This window comes from Pleurodeles waltl, chromosome 2_2, assembly GCF_031143425.1.
Source record: "Pleurodeles waltl isolate 20211129_DDA chromosome 2_2, aPleWal1.hap1.20221129, whole genome shotgun sequence".
In the NCBI taxonomy this organism is placed as follows: domain Eukaryota; kingdom Metazoa; phylum Chordata; class Amphibia; order Caudata; family Salamandridae; genus Pleurodeles; species Pleurodeles waltl.
Window position 1 is genome coordinate 877,663,438 of NC_090439.1, and position 18,484 is coordinate 877,681,921.

At 43.5% G+C, this 18,484-nt stretch overlaps 1 protein-coding gene across 1 annotated transcript in view; it reads left to right on the top strand.

The window, feature by feature from the left end:
- SPAG1 (sperm associated antigen 1) overlaps positions 1 to 18,484 on the top strand; it is a 697,262-nt gene that overhangs the window by 124,966 nt on the left and 553,812 nt on the right. The window contains exons 6-7 of the mRNA XM_069220554.1: positions 8,965 to 9,077; positions 11,412 to 11,517. Coding sequence (XP_069076655.1) covers positions 8,965 to 9,077; positions 11,412 to 11,517 — 219 coding nt within the window. The remainder of the gene's footprint in view (positions 1 to 8,964; positions 9,078 to 11,411; positions 11,518 to 18,484) is intronic.

Below are 18,484 nucleotides of genomic sequence, written 5' to 3' on the forward strand. Positions count from 1 at the left end.
CAACAGTACAGATAGTTGATGAACAAATGACCCCATTGGAATTATACATGTTCAAAACAGCTACAGCACATAATATTTACATTTGTAGTGCAGGGATTTAGTACAAACAGGATTAGTGTGAGCATCTTGGTCTGAGACCACTGTAAGCTTTTCATTAGAACCAACACCCAGACTCGTGCAAACATGCTCAGACATTGAATCAGGAACAATATAAATCATACTTTAGGAAAACCTTGAAGAACCTTTTGCCACCTGGTGAGGTCTTTTAATCTCCATCTTTAATAGGTAACGCTCTCCTAGGTTCTTCGACCATACTGTACTTTCTTTGCAACACACTTCTCACATCCATCACCTGTTCAGCTTTGCTCAGATCCATCATGTTCCTGTCCTTCCATTGTTTATTTAACCCAGAGCCCACCACTCTTCCTCTTAGTAAATTAAAAGGAGACATTCCAGTACTAATGTGAGGTGTAGTTCTAACTGCCCAGAGCATATCCTCGATGACTCTTCTCTAATCTCAACCATTCACCAGTGCCAACTGCAACTGATGGAACTGATCTTTAATGGGGTGATTGAATCCTTTCACTAAACCATTACTGAAGGGATGATACAAAGAGGTTTTCGTGTGTTTGATGCCCACAGATTCCAAAAGTTCGGTTATCTCCCTAGACAGTAACCTAGTCCCATTGTCAGTCACTTATTGTTCTGGATAAACCTTCCTGACAAACACATCCTGCAAAAACTCCTTTATCAAAGTGGTATTCACATTTTCAACAAATTTCACAGCTAGCCATTTCAATGTGTAACCACTAAAACCAAAGCATACTTGGGAGTGTTACCTAAAACAGCCAAAGGTCCAGCAATATCAAATGCTAATTTACTCCGTGGCACATCATCACAATCTACCGGTGTAACAAGACTCAGTACCAGCACTTGAAATGTGTCATGTTACATGACATAATGTTTGACATCACACACCAGGTCAACAAAAGTCTTAGCTCACCCTCTGTTTCATGGCACAAATGCCCATGTGGCATTCATGGGCAAGAACAGTACTTTGCCACGGAGACCACAAGGAACCACCAAAAGTTTGTACCTACGCAATAATCCATCCATCATACAATATTCCCCTGCAACTCTCCAAAAGAGAACAAAGACATCTTGCATCTCCTTAGATATAGGCCATTTTCCTGATAAACATTTATTGACTTTTCGCAACATAACATCACTTTTGATTACTTCTTTCCTCTCCACCTCGTACAGTGCACTATTCATAACAGTACCTACCGAACACACAAACTACACATCATCACAATCCTGATCAATCTCATGAAACTGGTCTGATAAGGACAACTTGGACAAACAGCATCTGAGTTACGTACTCTGGCAATGTATTGCATTCCATATTGAAACTCTTTCAGTCTGTAATGCCATTTAACGAAGCAAGGAGTAGCACTACCAACACAACTAGTTTTAAATAAATCAACATGAGGTTAATGGTCAGACTGTAAAATATACTCATTTCCCCAGATAAAATTCTTGAAGTGCTGGACACCCCACCACATGGTCAAAACGTATTTGTCAATTGTAGAATGTGTGCTCAGCACATCATAAACAATTTGAGGCAAATGCAATAATTTCCTCAGTACTGTTACCTCTTATTTGAACGGTCCCAAGACTCTCAAATCATGTTTTTTTTTTATTATTGCCATAGACCAGGATGTTGTCCTGAAATTATGCAAACCTAGTCATGTCTTTGAATAGATAGCTCATCAATCGCTGAAAAACAGCTGAGGCAGATGCCAGACCAAAAGGCATACGCATATAAGGGTCTCCACTCTAATGTGTTGCAAAAGATGCTAGGTGTCTTGATTCCACACATAGTTCTACTTGATGGTAAGCAGCAGACATACCAAGGGACATGAAACTGCAGCTCCCTTAAGAGTGGTCAACACCTCTGGGAGGGGTTGCCGATCTTCCCAGATATTGATATTTAAGTCACATACTCCACTTACAACCTTAAAGATTTGTCCGGTTTGCTTGCAATAACTGTGGAGGACAACCATTCTGAGACTTCGACCGGTTCAGCCATACCGAACGTACATAATTTATCTAACTCCGCTTTAAAGTCTTTCCTCAACACTATAGGCACTCTGCGTAGTTTGTGTACCATGGGGTGGGCATTCTACTAGAAGACTATTCGATGTTGAAATCCTTTTAATCTTACCATCTCATCCATACGCACATCAGGATACTGGCTAACCCACTTACAATAATCCACTGCCACACATTGCAATTTGCGATCCCCTAAATAGGAAATCGTAAATGAGGATTACCTATTTGTGATTCCTATTCCCATATACAAAGCAATTCCTAAATGCAAATTGGACATTTAGGAAATGCAGTTACCGTCAACTCCAAGTTTATGGTAACCATGTGCAATTAAAAAAAATAAAAAATAAAAAGTGCCCAACTATGTTTTTTTTTATTTTTTTTATTTTTTTTAATAGTGCAGTAGGCACACACATGCCCTTAGGGCATATGTGTGCTCTAAATATGCACCTCTATTTTTGGGGTGCATCACTGGGAGCCTATTGCCCATAGCCATCCTTTGTTTTGCATTTCCCAAATAGCGATTTCCTAAAAGAAATCCCTATTTGGGAAATGCAAAACCGGCCTATTGGAGCAATTGCAAAGGAATTTCCTAATTGCAGTTTCCTAATAGCCATTCCTACTTTGTAGGAATGGCTATTAGGAAATCGGTAATTATTTGCATATCATTTTGTATTTCCTAAATAGCGATTTCTATTAAGTCGCTATTTAGGAAATGCAAAATTGCATTTTGGTACATCTGGCTCACTGTTATCAACCTCCCAATTTAGCTTCAAATTTACCACTACGTCTTTCCCCATAGGCTGAAAATATGATGCGAGATTCCTCAAGATGAACACATGGAAATCCCTTAAAATCATCCTCACTCATCAAAGTATAAGGGGAACAAGAATCAGCCTTTAATTTACTTTCCTCCCCTTAACCAATACTTCATAGTGAAGGGTATTCTCTTCAGATAGGAATTTCCAGACACAGTTTCCACCACTTCTTCTTCAACATCTAATGCAGATAATGTTGACACCACATTTTCTTCTATGTTAGCCACATAATCACTTAAAATACTCATGGTTCCACTCAAACCTTTCCGACTCACTCTTAATTTATGTACACAAGTATAATGCCCCATTTTGCCACACTTGAAACACTTAACTGCTGGACAAAACTGTTACCGGAATGCATCTTGCTTCCACAACGAAAACAATTAAGTTTGCACTCACTGTGAACAAACGTATTACACCCCCCCACATATAAAAAATAAAATAAAACACACATTCATTCTCTCTCTCAGTCCTTGGTTGCTAACAAACGGTTTTAATTGTTTCTATTGTTTTTTTCAAAAAACTGATCTAGAATAATTTTGTCTTTGTATTACTGGTAGTTGTTTGTTGCTGCTAATGTGCGTAATGCTGCCACAAACTCATCAGTTGGTTGACCAGGAAGATGTGACCTTTCTAAAAACTTTTGACTTTCTAAACCTCTATTCTTCTTAGGATTAAGGGCCAGATGTAGCAAGGCATTAGCGCCTCGCAAACTGCGAAAAACGCCATTTGCGAGGCACTAATGCCCGCGCGCGATGCAGAAACACATTTTGCGAGTCGGAACCGACTCGCAAAATGTGTTTGCGACTCGCAAATAGGAAGGGGTGTTCCCTTCCTATTTGCGACTCGCACTGCGATGTAAGTTGATTTGCGACCGCGAAAGCGGTCGCAAATCAACTCGCAGTTACCATCCACTTGAAGTGGATGGTAACTCATTCGCAAACGAGAAGGGGTCCCCATGGGACCCTTTCCCCTTTGTGAATGATCACAAAATTATTTTTTCGTAGCAGGCAGTGGTCCAATGGACCACTGCCTACTCTGGGGGGGAAAAAAAAAAAAAAAAAAAAAGGTTTCGGTAATTTTTTTATGTGCAGCTCGTTTTCCTTTAAGGAAAACGGGCTGCAGATAGAAAAATAAAAACTGCTTTATTTAAAAGCAGTCACGGACATGGTGGTCTGCTGTCTCCAGCAGGCCTCCATCCCCGTGAGTGCCCAGACTCGCTATGGGGTCGCAAACTGCGACCCACCTCATTAATATTAATGAGGTGGGTCTGTGCAACCCCATAGCTAGTCGCAGAAGGTGTCTGAGACACCTTTCTGCATAGCAAATTGCGAGTTGCAATTTGCGAGTCGCTCTGACTCGCAAATTGCAAGTTGCAATTTGCTGTCTACCTACATCTGGCCCTATATCTTTTATCTGAAGTTTTCATGACCGAAAGGCATTCGTCCATTACCTCATTGGCACTACCCTCACCATCACCAGCACTGCTAAGCACATTTACAATCTCTAAGGGTAGAGTTTTCAAAACATTTCTGCCTTCTGGACCCAAGTTAAATGTCAATAAAGCTTTCTTCTTGTTGGATGTGAACGTATCTCCATTAGTGGCATTTAAACGTGCTTCAAAAGCTTCTCGCCATTGTTCCCAACACAATGTAGAAGTACCTGGTACAGATAAAAAATGGTGGTGGTGCCAGAGTTGTTTCCATAGTTATACGCTACACATAAAGGAGGGGACACTAACTTGCGTGGGTGAGTTGCTGCCACCAAAAGAAATCACCGTAAATATGCCTGCAGTGCCAGAACAGAGTGCAAGTCAAATAATAAGCACAATGCAAGGTGTGCCTATCACAATTTATGCAGGCACCAGAACCACTATATAGGTGTGCTTATCGCCGATGATGCGGGCAACAGGATAGCGTAACCAAAAAAACAAATCCCACAAAGTAAAATATGTTCTAGGTATGCCTGTCACAGATATTACAGGCGCAGTCTGAGTATTAAAGTAGAGGTGGTGGTGATGCCAAACTAAGATGGCTGCCAAGCAAAAAGGAATGCTTCAGTAAATATCACGGCATCCTTTTACTCCAGCAATTCCCAATCCAGAATGGCCGCAAGCAAATTGGACTACTTTCCAATGGAAGAAAATGGACACCAGGAGTCATGAGTGCATCACATGGTACATGTTCGGTGCGTGTTTTTAGAACAGGCTGGTCACTCCTCACCACGCAGTTGCAGTGATTTACCAAATATTGCTGGGAGCCCCACAACTGAAACAAGCCAGTCCTCACCATTGGCGGTCCGTTTAATTTGGCCGTGTGCTGCAGGCTGTCTTGCTATGGAACCTGAAACTGTGCACGTCGCTGAAACCATGTGCCAACCAGCACATACAGCATGCAGTGGCTTCGCAATCCAGGTGTGTTTGAACCCAGTGCTGATGGCACTTGTTGCCACTGAAAAGATAATGACACTTTTGTATGGCAAAGAGCCAACTTTATTGATGCTAACAACACCAGGCTTAGGGCAGCTATTGCCATCTTCAGAATCCCTCACCCAAGATTCAACCCACCACATTCTACTCAGCCCATACCCTACAGACTCCTAACATATCTTTCCTACAACTGAAAGAACATGCTGGGTTTGAGACTGAATTCCAAGGAAAGTATTGTTTTTAAATATACCTATTAGAGATCTTAAGTCTGTATCAGCAGCACTGGCCACTATACCCAGAATTAAAAAATCTAGATGGGGAGGTTCCACAATGGCTTATCTCTGAGCTAAATTGTGGAATTCCCTCCCCTGTAGCCTTCAGCAAACAAGCCATGAACAAAATTTCCGGAAAGCACTCAAAACTTGATTTTTTTAGGATCTTCTTTTCTTTAAGCATAATTATAGAGATTGTCCTATAGCGCTGGGAAGCCTTAGGGTCGCCATGCGCTATATAAGCATCTTAACATAACATAAATGACAATGAAAGCCTAGATCCAAGTGGAAAAAAACATATCAATGCTTTTTGAAGCTATCTTTTAGCACTGTTTGGCAGACAGATGTTGAACAGATTGACATTTGCGCTGGTTTTATGTGCCCACTGTTTTGACAAATTTACAAATAATTTAATTTTTTTTTGTTTTGTTTGAATTAACTGAAAATTAACTGAAAAAGGACAATACATTCACACAAGTACCTCAAACTGTGTCTTATGCAGAGCTCTAAAAATCCTTGAGATGACGCTGTCATTATTTCTGAGTGGTGTGTTTTGCAATAGGGCCACACTTGTAGGAATGAGACAAATCAATTATATTGGGAAAGAAATTCAGAGCTAACTTGCAATCACTTGCGGGCCACTTACATGTATGCTTCCCGCAGTCCAATTAATTTTATCTTGCAAATTAAGAATAAGTCTTCCTCTGGAGATGGTCCAAGGTGTCTTCCTCTAGTGGGGTATGCCTTCCCCGGATCTTTTTGCCACTGTTGAGAATGTGCAGTTTTGCAGTCAGTGTGAACTGTAATTTCCACTTCATGGTTCCTTGGGAGACTTGTTTCACCCACTATGGGACTCCAGTCTTCAGTACACATTCCCATGTCTGCTCCAAGTTCTGACCAAGATCAGGAAGGAGTGGCCTCAGATCATCCTGTTATCCTTAGATTGGGCTAGAAGAGTGTGGTACTCCAATTTACTGAGCCTGACTATTGGCCCCCTGGTGCACCTTCCTCATTGGGAGAGCCTCTTGTCTCAGCAAGGAGACTAGATCCTGCACTCAAATCTTCACAATCTATACCTCTGTGTGCAGATCTTAACGTCATAAGTTTGATCTGCCCTCTGAAGTAGTGAATGTCCTTCTTACGGCTAGACATCCATCTACTAAGCCTATATATTTAGATTGTTGGGCAAAGTTTGTGGCCTAGAGTAAATACCTTCAAGTTGATACTGTTCAACAAAGGTGCCTGATGTTTTGCATTATATCTGGACCAGCATGGTTTTCCAATGGGCATCTTTACAGGTTATTTGCCTCCCTGTTCAGCCTTTCTACTGTTGGGTAAACTGGGACCCAAGCCCATGTGCACAAGGTGCAGGGGCTGAGTTCATTGCACCAATCCTTGAGTAGGGGAGTCCAGGTAATTTTAGCCCCACACAACGCACTAAGAATGCCGGCTGGCTCCACCAAGAAGGTGTAGTGTCTGCATTTAGAGTGAAATCTATAACCATGTATGTTTAGATGTGTTTTATAGCTGTCCACAGTGGATCAGCCGTGGTTATCAGACTTCACCTGGGAGAGCGTTTTCCCTTGGAAGGAAAACACATAATCAGTTGGGCTCAGTTCCTATTATTAAAGTATCAACTCTTGGCATAGGAGTGAATACTATGGTAGTCAGGCATGATCTCTCATCATAACTTGATGCACATGCCTCTCTCATTTAGTGATCAACCCAGAGGTCTTCTATAGGGCTGACCACTGACTTTTAGCCTATATTGGGAGATTTTCCAATTATCCGAGCTATAACCGGTCTAAACCAGCATGATGAAAATACGTCAACTCGGACTACATGCTTATCTACACGTCCACTGTCAAGCCTTGAAACTTAGATATTACGTAGCTTGTAACAGACTTGAGTCCACTTATGTAATAGCAAAGTAATTGTGTAGATTAAATAACACATTCACAAGTTCTGCGAAAGACAGTGAAAGGCTAAATGTGGACAAAAGGCAGGCAGACTAATTTGTCGCGCTCAAAATGGCAAAGAGCTTTGGGAATTTACAAGACTGCTTTTTCTAACCATCCTGTTTTTTCATGTCACCAGTGGTGATGTGTTTACGAAGGGGCTCGCATATAAGTTTTGCATTGTCCTGTTTAAATGGCCTTAATTTGGTACTCACATTCTTGATGTGCTTGTCCTTAAAGCATATGTATAGTTGCTCATTGAGACTGCTGAGCATTAAAACAGTATTTCTCATGCAATCACTTCTGCACACCGTGTCAGTGAGTTACATGCATTGTTAGTACAGCCTCCGTACACCACCTTCTTTCTGTACAAGTTGGTATTGCAAACTCTTGTTTCCTTATGGAAGGTGATGTGACCCTGCAATGTGGAACAGTCTGTCACCCACTTAGCCTCCCAGCCTTTTTTGTTCTGTCTCAAACCTCCTAGTAAGAAGAGAGGCTGCACCACTTGAACCCAAAAAGTGCTCTTAGTCTTTATAGTGAATGCATGAAGGAGCACCAGGTTAATTATGAGCTTTCTGTTGGCTTCCCTAGTGCTCAGAATGGAAAATCATTCAAGAAACACATTTGTCTAGGTAGAATGTTGTGTGCATAAAAACTTTAGACCCATTGCACTAGAGCCAAGTCCTTTATAAAAGCATTAATGGGAGGTGTTCCGGTATTGCACATCTGTCAGACTACCACATGGGTGTTCATTCACACACTCACCAGGCATTGCTGTTGTAACTATAAAGTGCCCAGGGGTGTGCTGGTGCTCTCTCTCATTCCTGCAGCACTTCTTGGAGTAAGACTGTTTGACAGATACTCCACCGTTCAAGCGGTACTGCTGTGGCATCTATGCAAAATATGAGGAGTGTACAGTTATAACTATCCATCAGAATAACAATTTACTTCCCTTCAGCAATACTCGTTCTAGTGGATGCTCTGTCTAATGACTGATTCCTCTCTATCGTGTGGAAGGCGCTTTTAGGGTTCTAAAGCTCCCATGTGAGATGTTGCACACTGTTAAACCTAGAAAAACTGAAGTCAGCATGCAGAGGTGGCACTTATAAAAGGATCCGTGCCATCAGTTCTGGAGGCAGTTGTGAGGCTGCTGGTGCAACCTTCCAGCGCACAGGAGCTACAGCTGAGAAACGTTCTGGATCAAGTATGAAGCCTGGGGAAGATTCAAAAGGTGAGAAATCTGGTGTTGGGGTATATACCGGAAAGAGCTTTACCAAAGGTAAGTAACTTGTTCATTGACAGATGAGGTAAGAAATCAGTAAATCTATATTTTAAAATATGTCAAAATACTTTTTTTTTTTTTTTAATTGTAGGTTTGATGTGGAAAAAGAATGTTCTAAGGTTGATGAAGATAGTGGAGAAAAATCTGCAAAAGCAGTGATCAATTCAAAGCTGCCAAAGATCCAGAAGAACATAGACACTTCTGGTAAATATACTTAAGCTTTTGGAAATTTCTTGTACATGTTTTTTTCTCCTGAATGTATGGGGCTGAATAGTGATGTTTTCTATTTTTAGATTTTTAGCGTTTTATGAACACTTAATATCACTGCCTAGGTCTTTTTTAAATATGAAATAAATTAGTGTGTCTTGCCTTCATTTTTTAATTTTTTTTTTATAGCTTTGTCTTTTTGCCTTCCTTTCCCAAACTCTGTTCAAAAAGAAAAAATAACAAGAAATTAAATAGATAAGCAGTTAACTCTTAATTCTAGTAAAAGGGAACTGATAATGTAAAACAGCCAAGACCCACAATGCACTACACTGGCAGTTAAAACCTCTGTTTACTTGTTCCACTGTGTAGAGAAACAAATCCCAGCACACTAAGGGCTTAATATTGTCGAGGTTGGGTGATGAAGCAGTTGGTGTTTTTGCACTCCAAAATTAGATATCTCCCCTGGCCCAGCAGACAACACTTATGTTGATAAAAATTGGCAATGTATTAAAAGTTTGAGGTGTGTTGGTTTCTGTCAATATATTAAAAGTTTGACGGACGTCTCCATCAACATGACATTACCACTTGTCAAACATGTTACTTTTTTTTTTTAATTGCCAAAACAAAATCCCAAAGTGGGAATAGAAAAAACTAGTGACCCTCATACCTTGGGTGTCCTTAGTTTTTCTGTTATCAAAAATAAAATCTTGCGTTTGGATTTTGTTTTTGAAAATTAAAAAAAACATGGTCTGGGGGGTCATTTTACAGTTTTCACTGCATCTTATCACTAGGCTTTACTTGGTGGTGACCGCAGTGAAAACTGTCCATTCAACTGCCTGCTCTAATTGGATGGGCAGTCAAGTTGCCAAATCTCTGACGGCCCTAACTCTGTTGGGCCGTGGGAGGAGTATGTCAGGGACCGAGCAGTCTTTATTTCTGACATACTGAAGGTCTGCCAAACTGTAAGTGTGCTGAGCAGACCTTCAGTTTGGCAATTCCGTTGCTATTGCGACAGAGTACCCTCTTCTCTAACCTGTAAATCAGGTTTAAAGCTCTAGCTGATCTCTCTCAAATCCTCCTTCAATCTATGATCATTCACCAAAACTGGACCTTCCTCCTGTAGTGGCCTTCAGCATCAAACTCCCTTATTTCTGGGTGCCATGGTGAAACCCTACTTGTCCTCCTACTTATTCCCCAAAACCTCTCTGTTAAGACAAAAGTCAAGCTGCCATCCTTTGCCAGACTCTGTTGCACTTTTCTTAACTAACTGGCCTTTATGTCCTTAAGCTTTTCTAAAATGTTGCAGCCTAGACCCATTGCTTGGCGGTGATGGTGGTACCAAAATAAGCATATGAGGTCCTGACTTCTCTTGAAGTACCAGCAGCATATGAGACTCAACCCAACAAGTATTATTAACTGGGACACTTGCATAAAACACACCACTAGAAGTTGAACTGCAATGCTGTTCACAACTCTCACAAATAAACCCACCCACCAAGTCTCAGGGTAGACACCTACCGCTTGTGGCATTTTTTGTAAACAAACACTTCAGGAAAACAGCAAGCAATTGGAAAGAAGTATGTTAAAGCCACGACAGCTTCGTATATTCTTCTACTAACTCACAAACCACCATAATCCCCTATCTTCCCGACCACTTCTTCAAGGTTGCCTCATACTCCATGTTCCTCTAAAGCCACAAATGCAGTGCAGAAAATATAAAACAAACAACTGATTAAATCGATTAGATGGCACACAAAGACCACTAACTATTGTGCTGGGTTACATCAGGAGGGCAGGATGTACAGGGTAGATGGATAAGGGATTAGAAGTGTAGCATTTTCCGTGCAACTTAGTTTAGGTTATTTTTTCTATTGTGGATTGCCATGGAGATAATGATGAATGATATGATGTGCAAAAACTATAAAAGTTGTTGTCATTACTGTATAGTTGGTATGACAATTTTAAAATCTACTTGTTTGAAAATAATAAAAACAAATTTAAAAACAAAACAAAAACTAATTTGCTATGTTCCTGTAGGTTCTGCAGAATCATGTACCACTTTGCAATTATATTTTATTAATGAAATGAATATTAATTTAGGTACCCATGCTAGAGAAACATTGAGACAGTTGATTAACTATTTAAGTGGCTACTGCATTTACTCTGTATACAGTGTGGATTGTTTTAAACTATTTTGTGTTTTTGTTGTTTTGTGGTTTTTGAAACTTTTTAAAAACAGTTCTAGAGTTTGATATACATACAGCAGAGACTAGGTAAGTGCCTGTTAACTAAATTACAACCAACTATATTTGTGCTTAAATTTTGTTTTAGGGTCTTCTGAAATTGAAAAAAACTATATTGCTAACCATGAAAAAGAAAAGGGAAATGAAGCTTTCCGAACTGGAGACTATGAAGAAGCCGTGACTTATTATACAAGGTGGGTTAATGGCAGGCCATTACAGCAAAGTTTTGTACATTACTTAGTTGAAGCATTCAACATGTAACCGTGTAACACGAGAATAGATAGAATTATCTGTAAAGAGCTCACAAACAAAAGTAGGCTTCAGCATATGATAGCGACCACAGTACAAAGACCTGTGACTGGTTTCATATGTGGGACCCAAAGTTCAAATCACCTTGGAATTCGCATCAAAGAACAGATAATTCACAAATAGGTAAGCAATAGCGGAACTATCTATTATGTTCCAATTTGAGCATTTTAAAGATGGTTATGTAAGGTATTAATCACAAGGATCAGTGGAAAGAATAATAAAGATGTATGAGTGGCAGCACCTCAAGTTGGTTGATGGTAATAATATCTAGAGAGGTGAAAGATACTATGAATTGGTATGCGCTATGTCATCTATATGGAGCTTTGTGACAGCAATCAGCTAAATTTTTATTTATTTATGTTTTTTACTTCAAACATTGTATGGTAGAGTCCAAAGGTCTGGTAATACCTGTGCAGCAATTTATAACCAAAAACATTTTTTTAAAAGAAGAAATGGTGCAAATGTAATTAAGTTAGCGTAATGAAGGTAATGTAGCAATGGTCGAGCCAAGTTCCAGAGGAGGGTGGTTAGGCCTAGGTAGGTATTAAATTGATCCTCTTGGGAGGCATGTCCACCATGGTGACTTGATCGGACGCAGAACTGCAGAGCTCTGCCGCCACGATCATAAAAGTGGTGATTTTGGGAGCCACTGTGACCCCCCCCCCTGCTGACAGAGCACGGATAACATCGTGCAGAAGGAGGGTCGGAGGGGAGAGGAGCCGCTGCAGCCACTGACCGGCCCGCAAGACAGTCGCTGAGCCGGAGAGCGCCGCAGGAAGAAATGGCAGCCGCCTCTGGGAGCAAAGGGTGCACTGTAGGTCCCTGCAGCCTTGAGCGTACGCCGTGAGCATAAGAGAGGCGGCCCTGGGACCTGCGGTGGCTCCGATCATGTGAGGCATAGAAGGCCTCCAGCGACAGTGCAACATACGCATTAGAGGCATGCCGCTCCAGGGAGATGCGGGGAGATTGAAGGACTACATCCTCCACCTGTTCCGCCAAGTGGCTCCGGACCTGGAGGAGCAGGACATTATTTTAGACCAAACTCCTAGAGCGGGTCGACTGGCTCGCTCTCCGGGGAAACCACAAGGCATTCTAATATGTCTGTATTACTACTGGCAAAAAGAAGACATCATGGCAGCAGTGAAAGTTAAGAACTTCATCAAATTCGAGGGGATCAAAGGATGGCTCTATCAGGACCTCTCCCAGACTACCCCCCAGAGACGAAGGAGTCTCTGGCCCCCCACAGAACTCCTACGCAAAAAAGGGATCAAATACAAATGGGGGCACCCCTTTTGCATCACTTTCGTGTGGAACAATGAGACACATAGGCTGCGCACCATGAAAGAGGCCTGACAGCTGATGGCAGGGGAAGTATTGGGACTGGACGAGCCTCCCTCGCCCACGGAGAGATCCCGATCCCCACCCGTCCACTCGCCAGGAGCAGAGGAAGGAGATTCGAAAAACCATCAGCCCAGGAAAAAAGTCGTGAATGGTCAGCTCTACTTCAACAGCTACAACAGAGCGAAAATGCCACTGACCCAGACAATGACTGAAGGGGTGCCCCTGAGGAGAGGGATCCCGGTGGTTGGCCTGGTCGCTGGGGGTGCGAGCAGATGAGGGGCTCATGATCAGTTGCCTCAGCGCTCACTCCTATATTTGTGTTTGGATGAAGGGCATCGCCAATGACATGGACCCCAACGTTACGCTACACATGCAGGTTCCCTTTCGGGGGAACCATTAAGTTAACTTGTTGTTTGGTTGTTTTTATGTTTCCCTCACACATAGCCCATACAGATGAAGATGACATGCCTTGCATATACACACACAGTAGGACTCAGAAGGGATTAGGGGTGTGGGGGGGTCACCATTCTCCCCAATAACGGCGAAACAGATCAGATTGCATGCTTATGGTTAAGGTCTTAAGCTTAAACGTCCAGGGGCTGAATGCGCAGGTTAAACGGCTGGCGTGTCTAACCTTTCTCAGAGACTCGTGGTGCGATATATACCTTATCCAAGAGACACACTTGCTTAGGGTGGACTGGAAACGCCTGCGCTCAAAATGGTTTGACTGGCAGTACTTCACATCCAGCCCTAAGAAAACGGCCGGAGAAGAGATCCTTCTGGCTACGCGTTTCCCAGGCCAGGTAGTCCAGATCCAGTTTGAAAGTGCGGGCAGAGCACTGTCCTTGTGCATTGCCATTCAAGGATACACAATCACACTAGCGAACATATATGCACCGAACTCCCACCAGGAGGCAATCTTAGAGGCAGCTGTAGGGCAAATACTGACCACACCAGACAGAGACTTCATGATAGGAGATTTTAATTTGGTCCCACATGCCACATTGGACAGGTCCATGCAGAGGGCCGGTTAGGTTAGCGCACACTCCTCTACATTTCGACAATGTCTGGCGATGGCAGGCCTTGTGGACGTCTGGCGACTACGCCACCCACTAGATAAGAATTACACCTTTTATTCCGCAGTTCACCAGTACTACACCCAGATCTAGTACTTGCTCCTCTCCCAACACTTGAGCACACAAACTACAGCTACAGACATTGGGGTGGATAACTCACCCATTTCAGTTGACTGCCGCTTGCCAGGGTCACCAATACAACAACACTCCTGGCGCCTAAATCACACACTTCTGTGCCAGGACGAGCCGATTTCGGAAATATCCCTAGCTGTTACAGAGTTTCTACAGACTAACGATAACCCAGACATCCCGGTGGCCCTGCTGTGGGACACATTGAAGGCAGTGCTCCGTGGCAAATTTATTGCAAGGGTGAGCTGGCTGAGCAGGCATAGGAGAAACAAGAGGAACCGATTAGACACCGAAGTCAGGGGCTCGGGGGAGGAACACAAACGCACAGGTTCTTGCAGAGTCAAGAGGCAGCTGACGGCTGCATTCAAGCAGCTCAGAGCCCTATACATAGGCAAGGCGGATCATGCTCTTCTGCTCTTAAAACAGAAATTGTATGTGAAAGGCAACAAAGCGGGCGTTTATTAGCTCACCGGCTTTGCGCTCAAACCCTTTGGCTACGAATAGTGGAGGTGGTAGGTCCTCAGGGCAACCGGGTAGTTCAAGATAAACATATAGCACAAGCGTTTGAACATTTCTACACCACACTGTACATGGCCAAACACCTAGACTGCAGCCAAGCAGAATACTATCAGGGCCAGATGCCACTGAACAGCCTCTCCATTTCTGGGTCGGCAGCTCTAAAGAAAGATATTGATGTCGAGGAAGTTCTGCAGGTCATACAAAAGCTCGCTCCAGACAAAGCACCAGGCCCAGATGGCTACGGAGCAGCCTTTTACAAGACCTTTGCCTCAACCCTAGCTCCTGTCTTAGCTAGACTCTGCAACTCATGTAACGTAAGCGTCACCCTTACAGAATCTATGCTCCAAGCTACTATTATAGTCATTCCTAAACCAGGCAAAGATCTGGCCCTGTGCTCATCCTATCAGCCTATTTCGTTATTAAATGTAGATGCCAAGATCTACACGGCATGGCTTGGGCCATACATGCAGCACCTAGTTGACCCAGATCAAGCAGGATTTATTCCAGAACGCAATTGCAATGTTAACTTTAAGCGCCTGTGTCATTTAATAGACAAGGCTCCCCGCTCCCATACCCCCATGGCACTTCTCTCAGTTGACGTGGAGAAATTGTTCGATAGAGTGCATTGGCCATACCTACAGCTGGTTCTCAATAAATGGGACTGGGATTGAGATTTAGTCAATGGGTGTGGGCCAGTTACGAGACCAGAGTAGCAGTCAGGGTGAATGGCATACTACCGCCCCCCTTTGCTATCAATAGGGGAAACCGTCAGGGTTGTCCATTGTCACCGCTACTGTTCGCTCTTTACATAGAGCCTTTTACAGTCTGGGCGCGACTCAAAGGGGGCATTAAGGGCCTGAGAAAGGGCGGCAGAGAGCACAAGATTATGACGTGATAATCATGCTGTTCGACCCCATGGCATCCTTGCCCCCTCTGATGGGGTAACTTGAGACGTTTGAGAAGACCACGGGACTTAAAATCAACCACGTGAAATATTGCATCGTTAACATTACTCTGTACAAAGTCGACCAGACCTACCTGAAACAATGCTTTCCATTTGTGTGGGCACCTCAGGAAATCAGTTACGTAGACCGCCAGATATTTCCAAGGCTAGGCCGCACAATAGATGGCAAATATACAAGGCTCTTGCAGGGAGCCAGGGCAGACTTAATATCCTGGAAGAAGCATCTGACTTCGTGGCAGGGGAGATTAGTGGCAGTTAAGATGTCACTGCTTCCAAAGATGTTATATGTTATGCAAACCCTGCCAGAGCAGGCACCCGCCCCCAGTCCTCACTAAAATACAGCAGCTTGTTGATGACTTAATTGGGGAGGAAAGGTGCAGATTGCAGGGAAGTATGCCAGTCTGGCTCCCGGGGAAGGTGGGCTGGGCATCCCATGCCTAAAGAAATACTACCAGGCAGTTCAACTGAGTTATATGGTGTAGTAGGCCAAAACCCGCACGGAGAAGCACTGGTGCTTTATCGATCAAGCGCTGGCCTGCGTCCACATATGGAAAGTACCCTGGCTGCCCAAGCCCCATAGACCACCCAGTGTCTACATTTCTCCTGTCTTACGAGTCAGTATGGGAGCCTGGGATGCAGTCCAGACCAGCTGCAAGCTATCCTCCCACATCTCACCCCTGACTCCCTTTATGGGTAACCCAGAGTTTTCCCTTGCAGCACGAGGTGCCTCCTTTGACTCTTGTCAGAAGGTGAGTTGCAAGAGGCTGGGAGATGTATTTGACACGGAGGGAATCCTGGATTTTTCGCAATTACAAACGTGTTACGACCTTCCCTCCAATGTTCGATGGCAATGCTTGGCCCTGAGGCACTGGCTACTACAGCCAACCATCCGCCTTCAGGCGAGTCAACCGCTGACTAGTTTAGAAAAGTGGCTGATCACTTGCTCAGAGGACAAGTGCATGCTCTCAGATATCTATAAACTCCTTAACACTCCCATAGAATTTAACTAGCGCAGAAACGCTGGGAACTAGAGTGCGAGCGCACATTCACTGACAAGGAGTGGAGGGACATCTGGCGCAGAGCACACAAGTCGGCAACTAGTGTGATGGGTAAAGAGACATTGATCAAAACAGTTCACTACTGGTTCTACACACCAGCTAGAGTGGCTAAGTGGAAGAAGAATTCCGACGGGTTATGCTAGAGACACTGCTGACAGCCAGACACCCTGGGGCATGTGCTGTGGCATTGCCCCAAAATTCGGACTTACTGGGATGAAGTGATGGCTGACATTAACAAAATCTGGAACACAGATCTGTCTCAATTCCCTAGCTACATCCTGCTGTGTCTACCAAACCCACTCCCATACCCCCTACATTCTCCAAAGGGGCGAGTGATAACGTTGGCACTGGTTGTGGCTAAACAAGTCCAACTGGCATGCTGGGGCACAGATCAAATACCAACACACTTGAAATGGATCTACAAACTGTGGGACCTCCTGGGTATGGAACAATTAACAGCTAGTATAACGCACACATTGCCACAGTTTGAGAAGGCATGGGGAGACTGCATGCGCTTTATGTCTGACAAATTTAGAGAACTCACCTAGCATACATACTTACTCATATTGGGTCTCACACGATCCCTACACGCTAAGTCCTGATCTAAAGGGGGGACCCTTCTGCGACCCTCTTTCACGCTTCAGGCGTCAGGTTCATTGCTATGCTTTGGGAGGTTGTTTATCAAATTTTTTCCGTCCCCTCCCAATCTCTCTCCCCTCTGTCCATCATATGTGTTTACCCACCAGTTGTTTGACGTATTTTGTAATTGCTTGTTATACAAATAAACAGATCTAAACCGTAAATTGATCCTCTTAAGACAAGCATGCGTAAATAGCAGTAGCTGAGGAGGTTAAATCCAGTTATGTGACATAGTAGAGATAGCGCAATGATGAGTCTGAGTACTGACGAAGAAAGTACAGACTTAATTCATGACACCAGTACCCACCATTGGAGCTCTGTGTGTATTGAGTCCAAAAGGATGATGTGCTTCGATTATGACATATCAGTCAAGGGTGAGGACCAATTACTGAATGACCACACCAGTTGTAGGTTGAGTATTTTTAGTCATAAAGGGCCAGATGTAGCAAAAATAAAAACTGCGACTCGCATTTTGCGAGTTGATGCGACTCGCAAAATGCGAGTCGCAAATTGGAATGCCAGAAAAAAAAGCGATCCGATTTTGCGACTCGCAGCCGGACTCGCAACGCTGTGTGCGAGTCTGCAGTTTGCGAGGTCGCTGTTTGCGAGTGTGCAAAAACAAACTCGCAATTAGCGAGTGGGTGTCGCAAATTGCGAATACCTTCAAAATTGCTTGCAGATGCAGCAGAACACTCCAGAAAGCATACCAGAACACTCTAGAAACACTTCCTGGCACATGATGATGGCATCACAGCCAGGAAGTTAACAAATACACCTGGGAGGAGGGCTCAACAGTGAGCAGTGTCTCTGCCACTCACAGTAGGGTGCTGAGGAGTGGTAGGCACAGCACCATGGACGCAGCAGGGACCAGCCAGGCTGGCAGGAGGGGCAGGAGATCATAGATAACAGCCAGGACAGATTAATGTGGCACATGGCGTTAATGTGCCACATGACTGGTTGGCATTTTCCTGCCCATGGACAATTTCAACTTGTATATAGTTTCTTCATGACATTACTAAAACTGTTATTTTTGTTCCACTTAACAAATGGTTAATAGGTGAGTATGGTGGGAGTTGACACGTACTGTCCAAAATATTGCGTTGCAATATGGTCCCGTCTCAGTCTG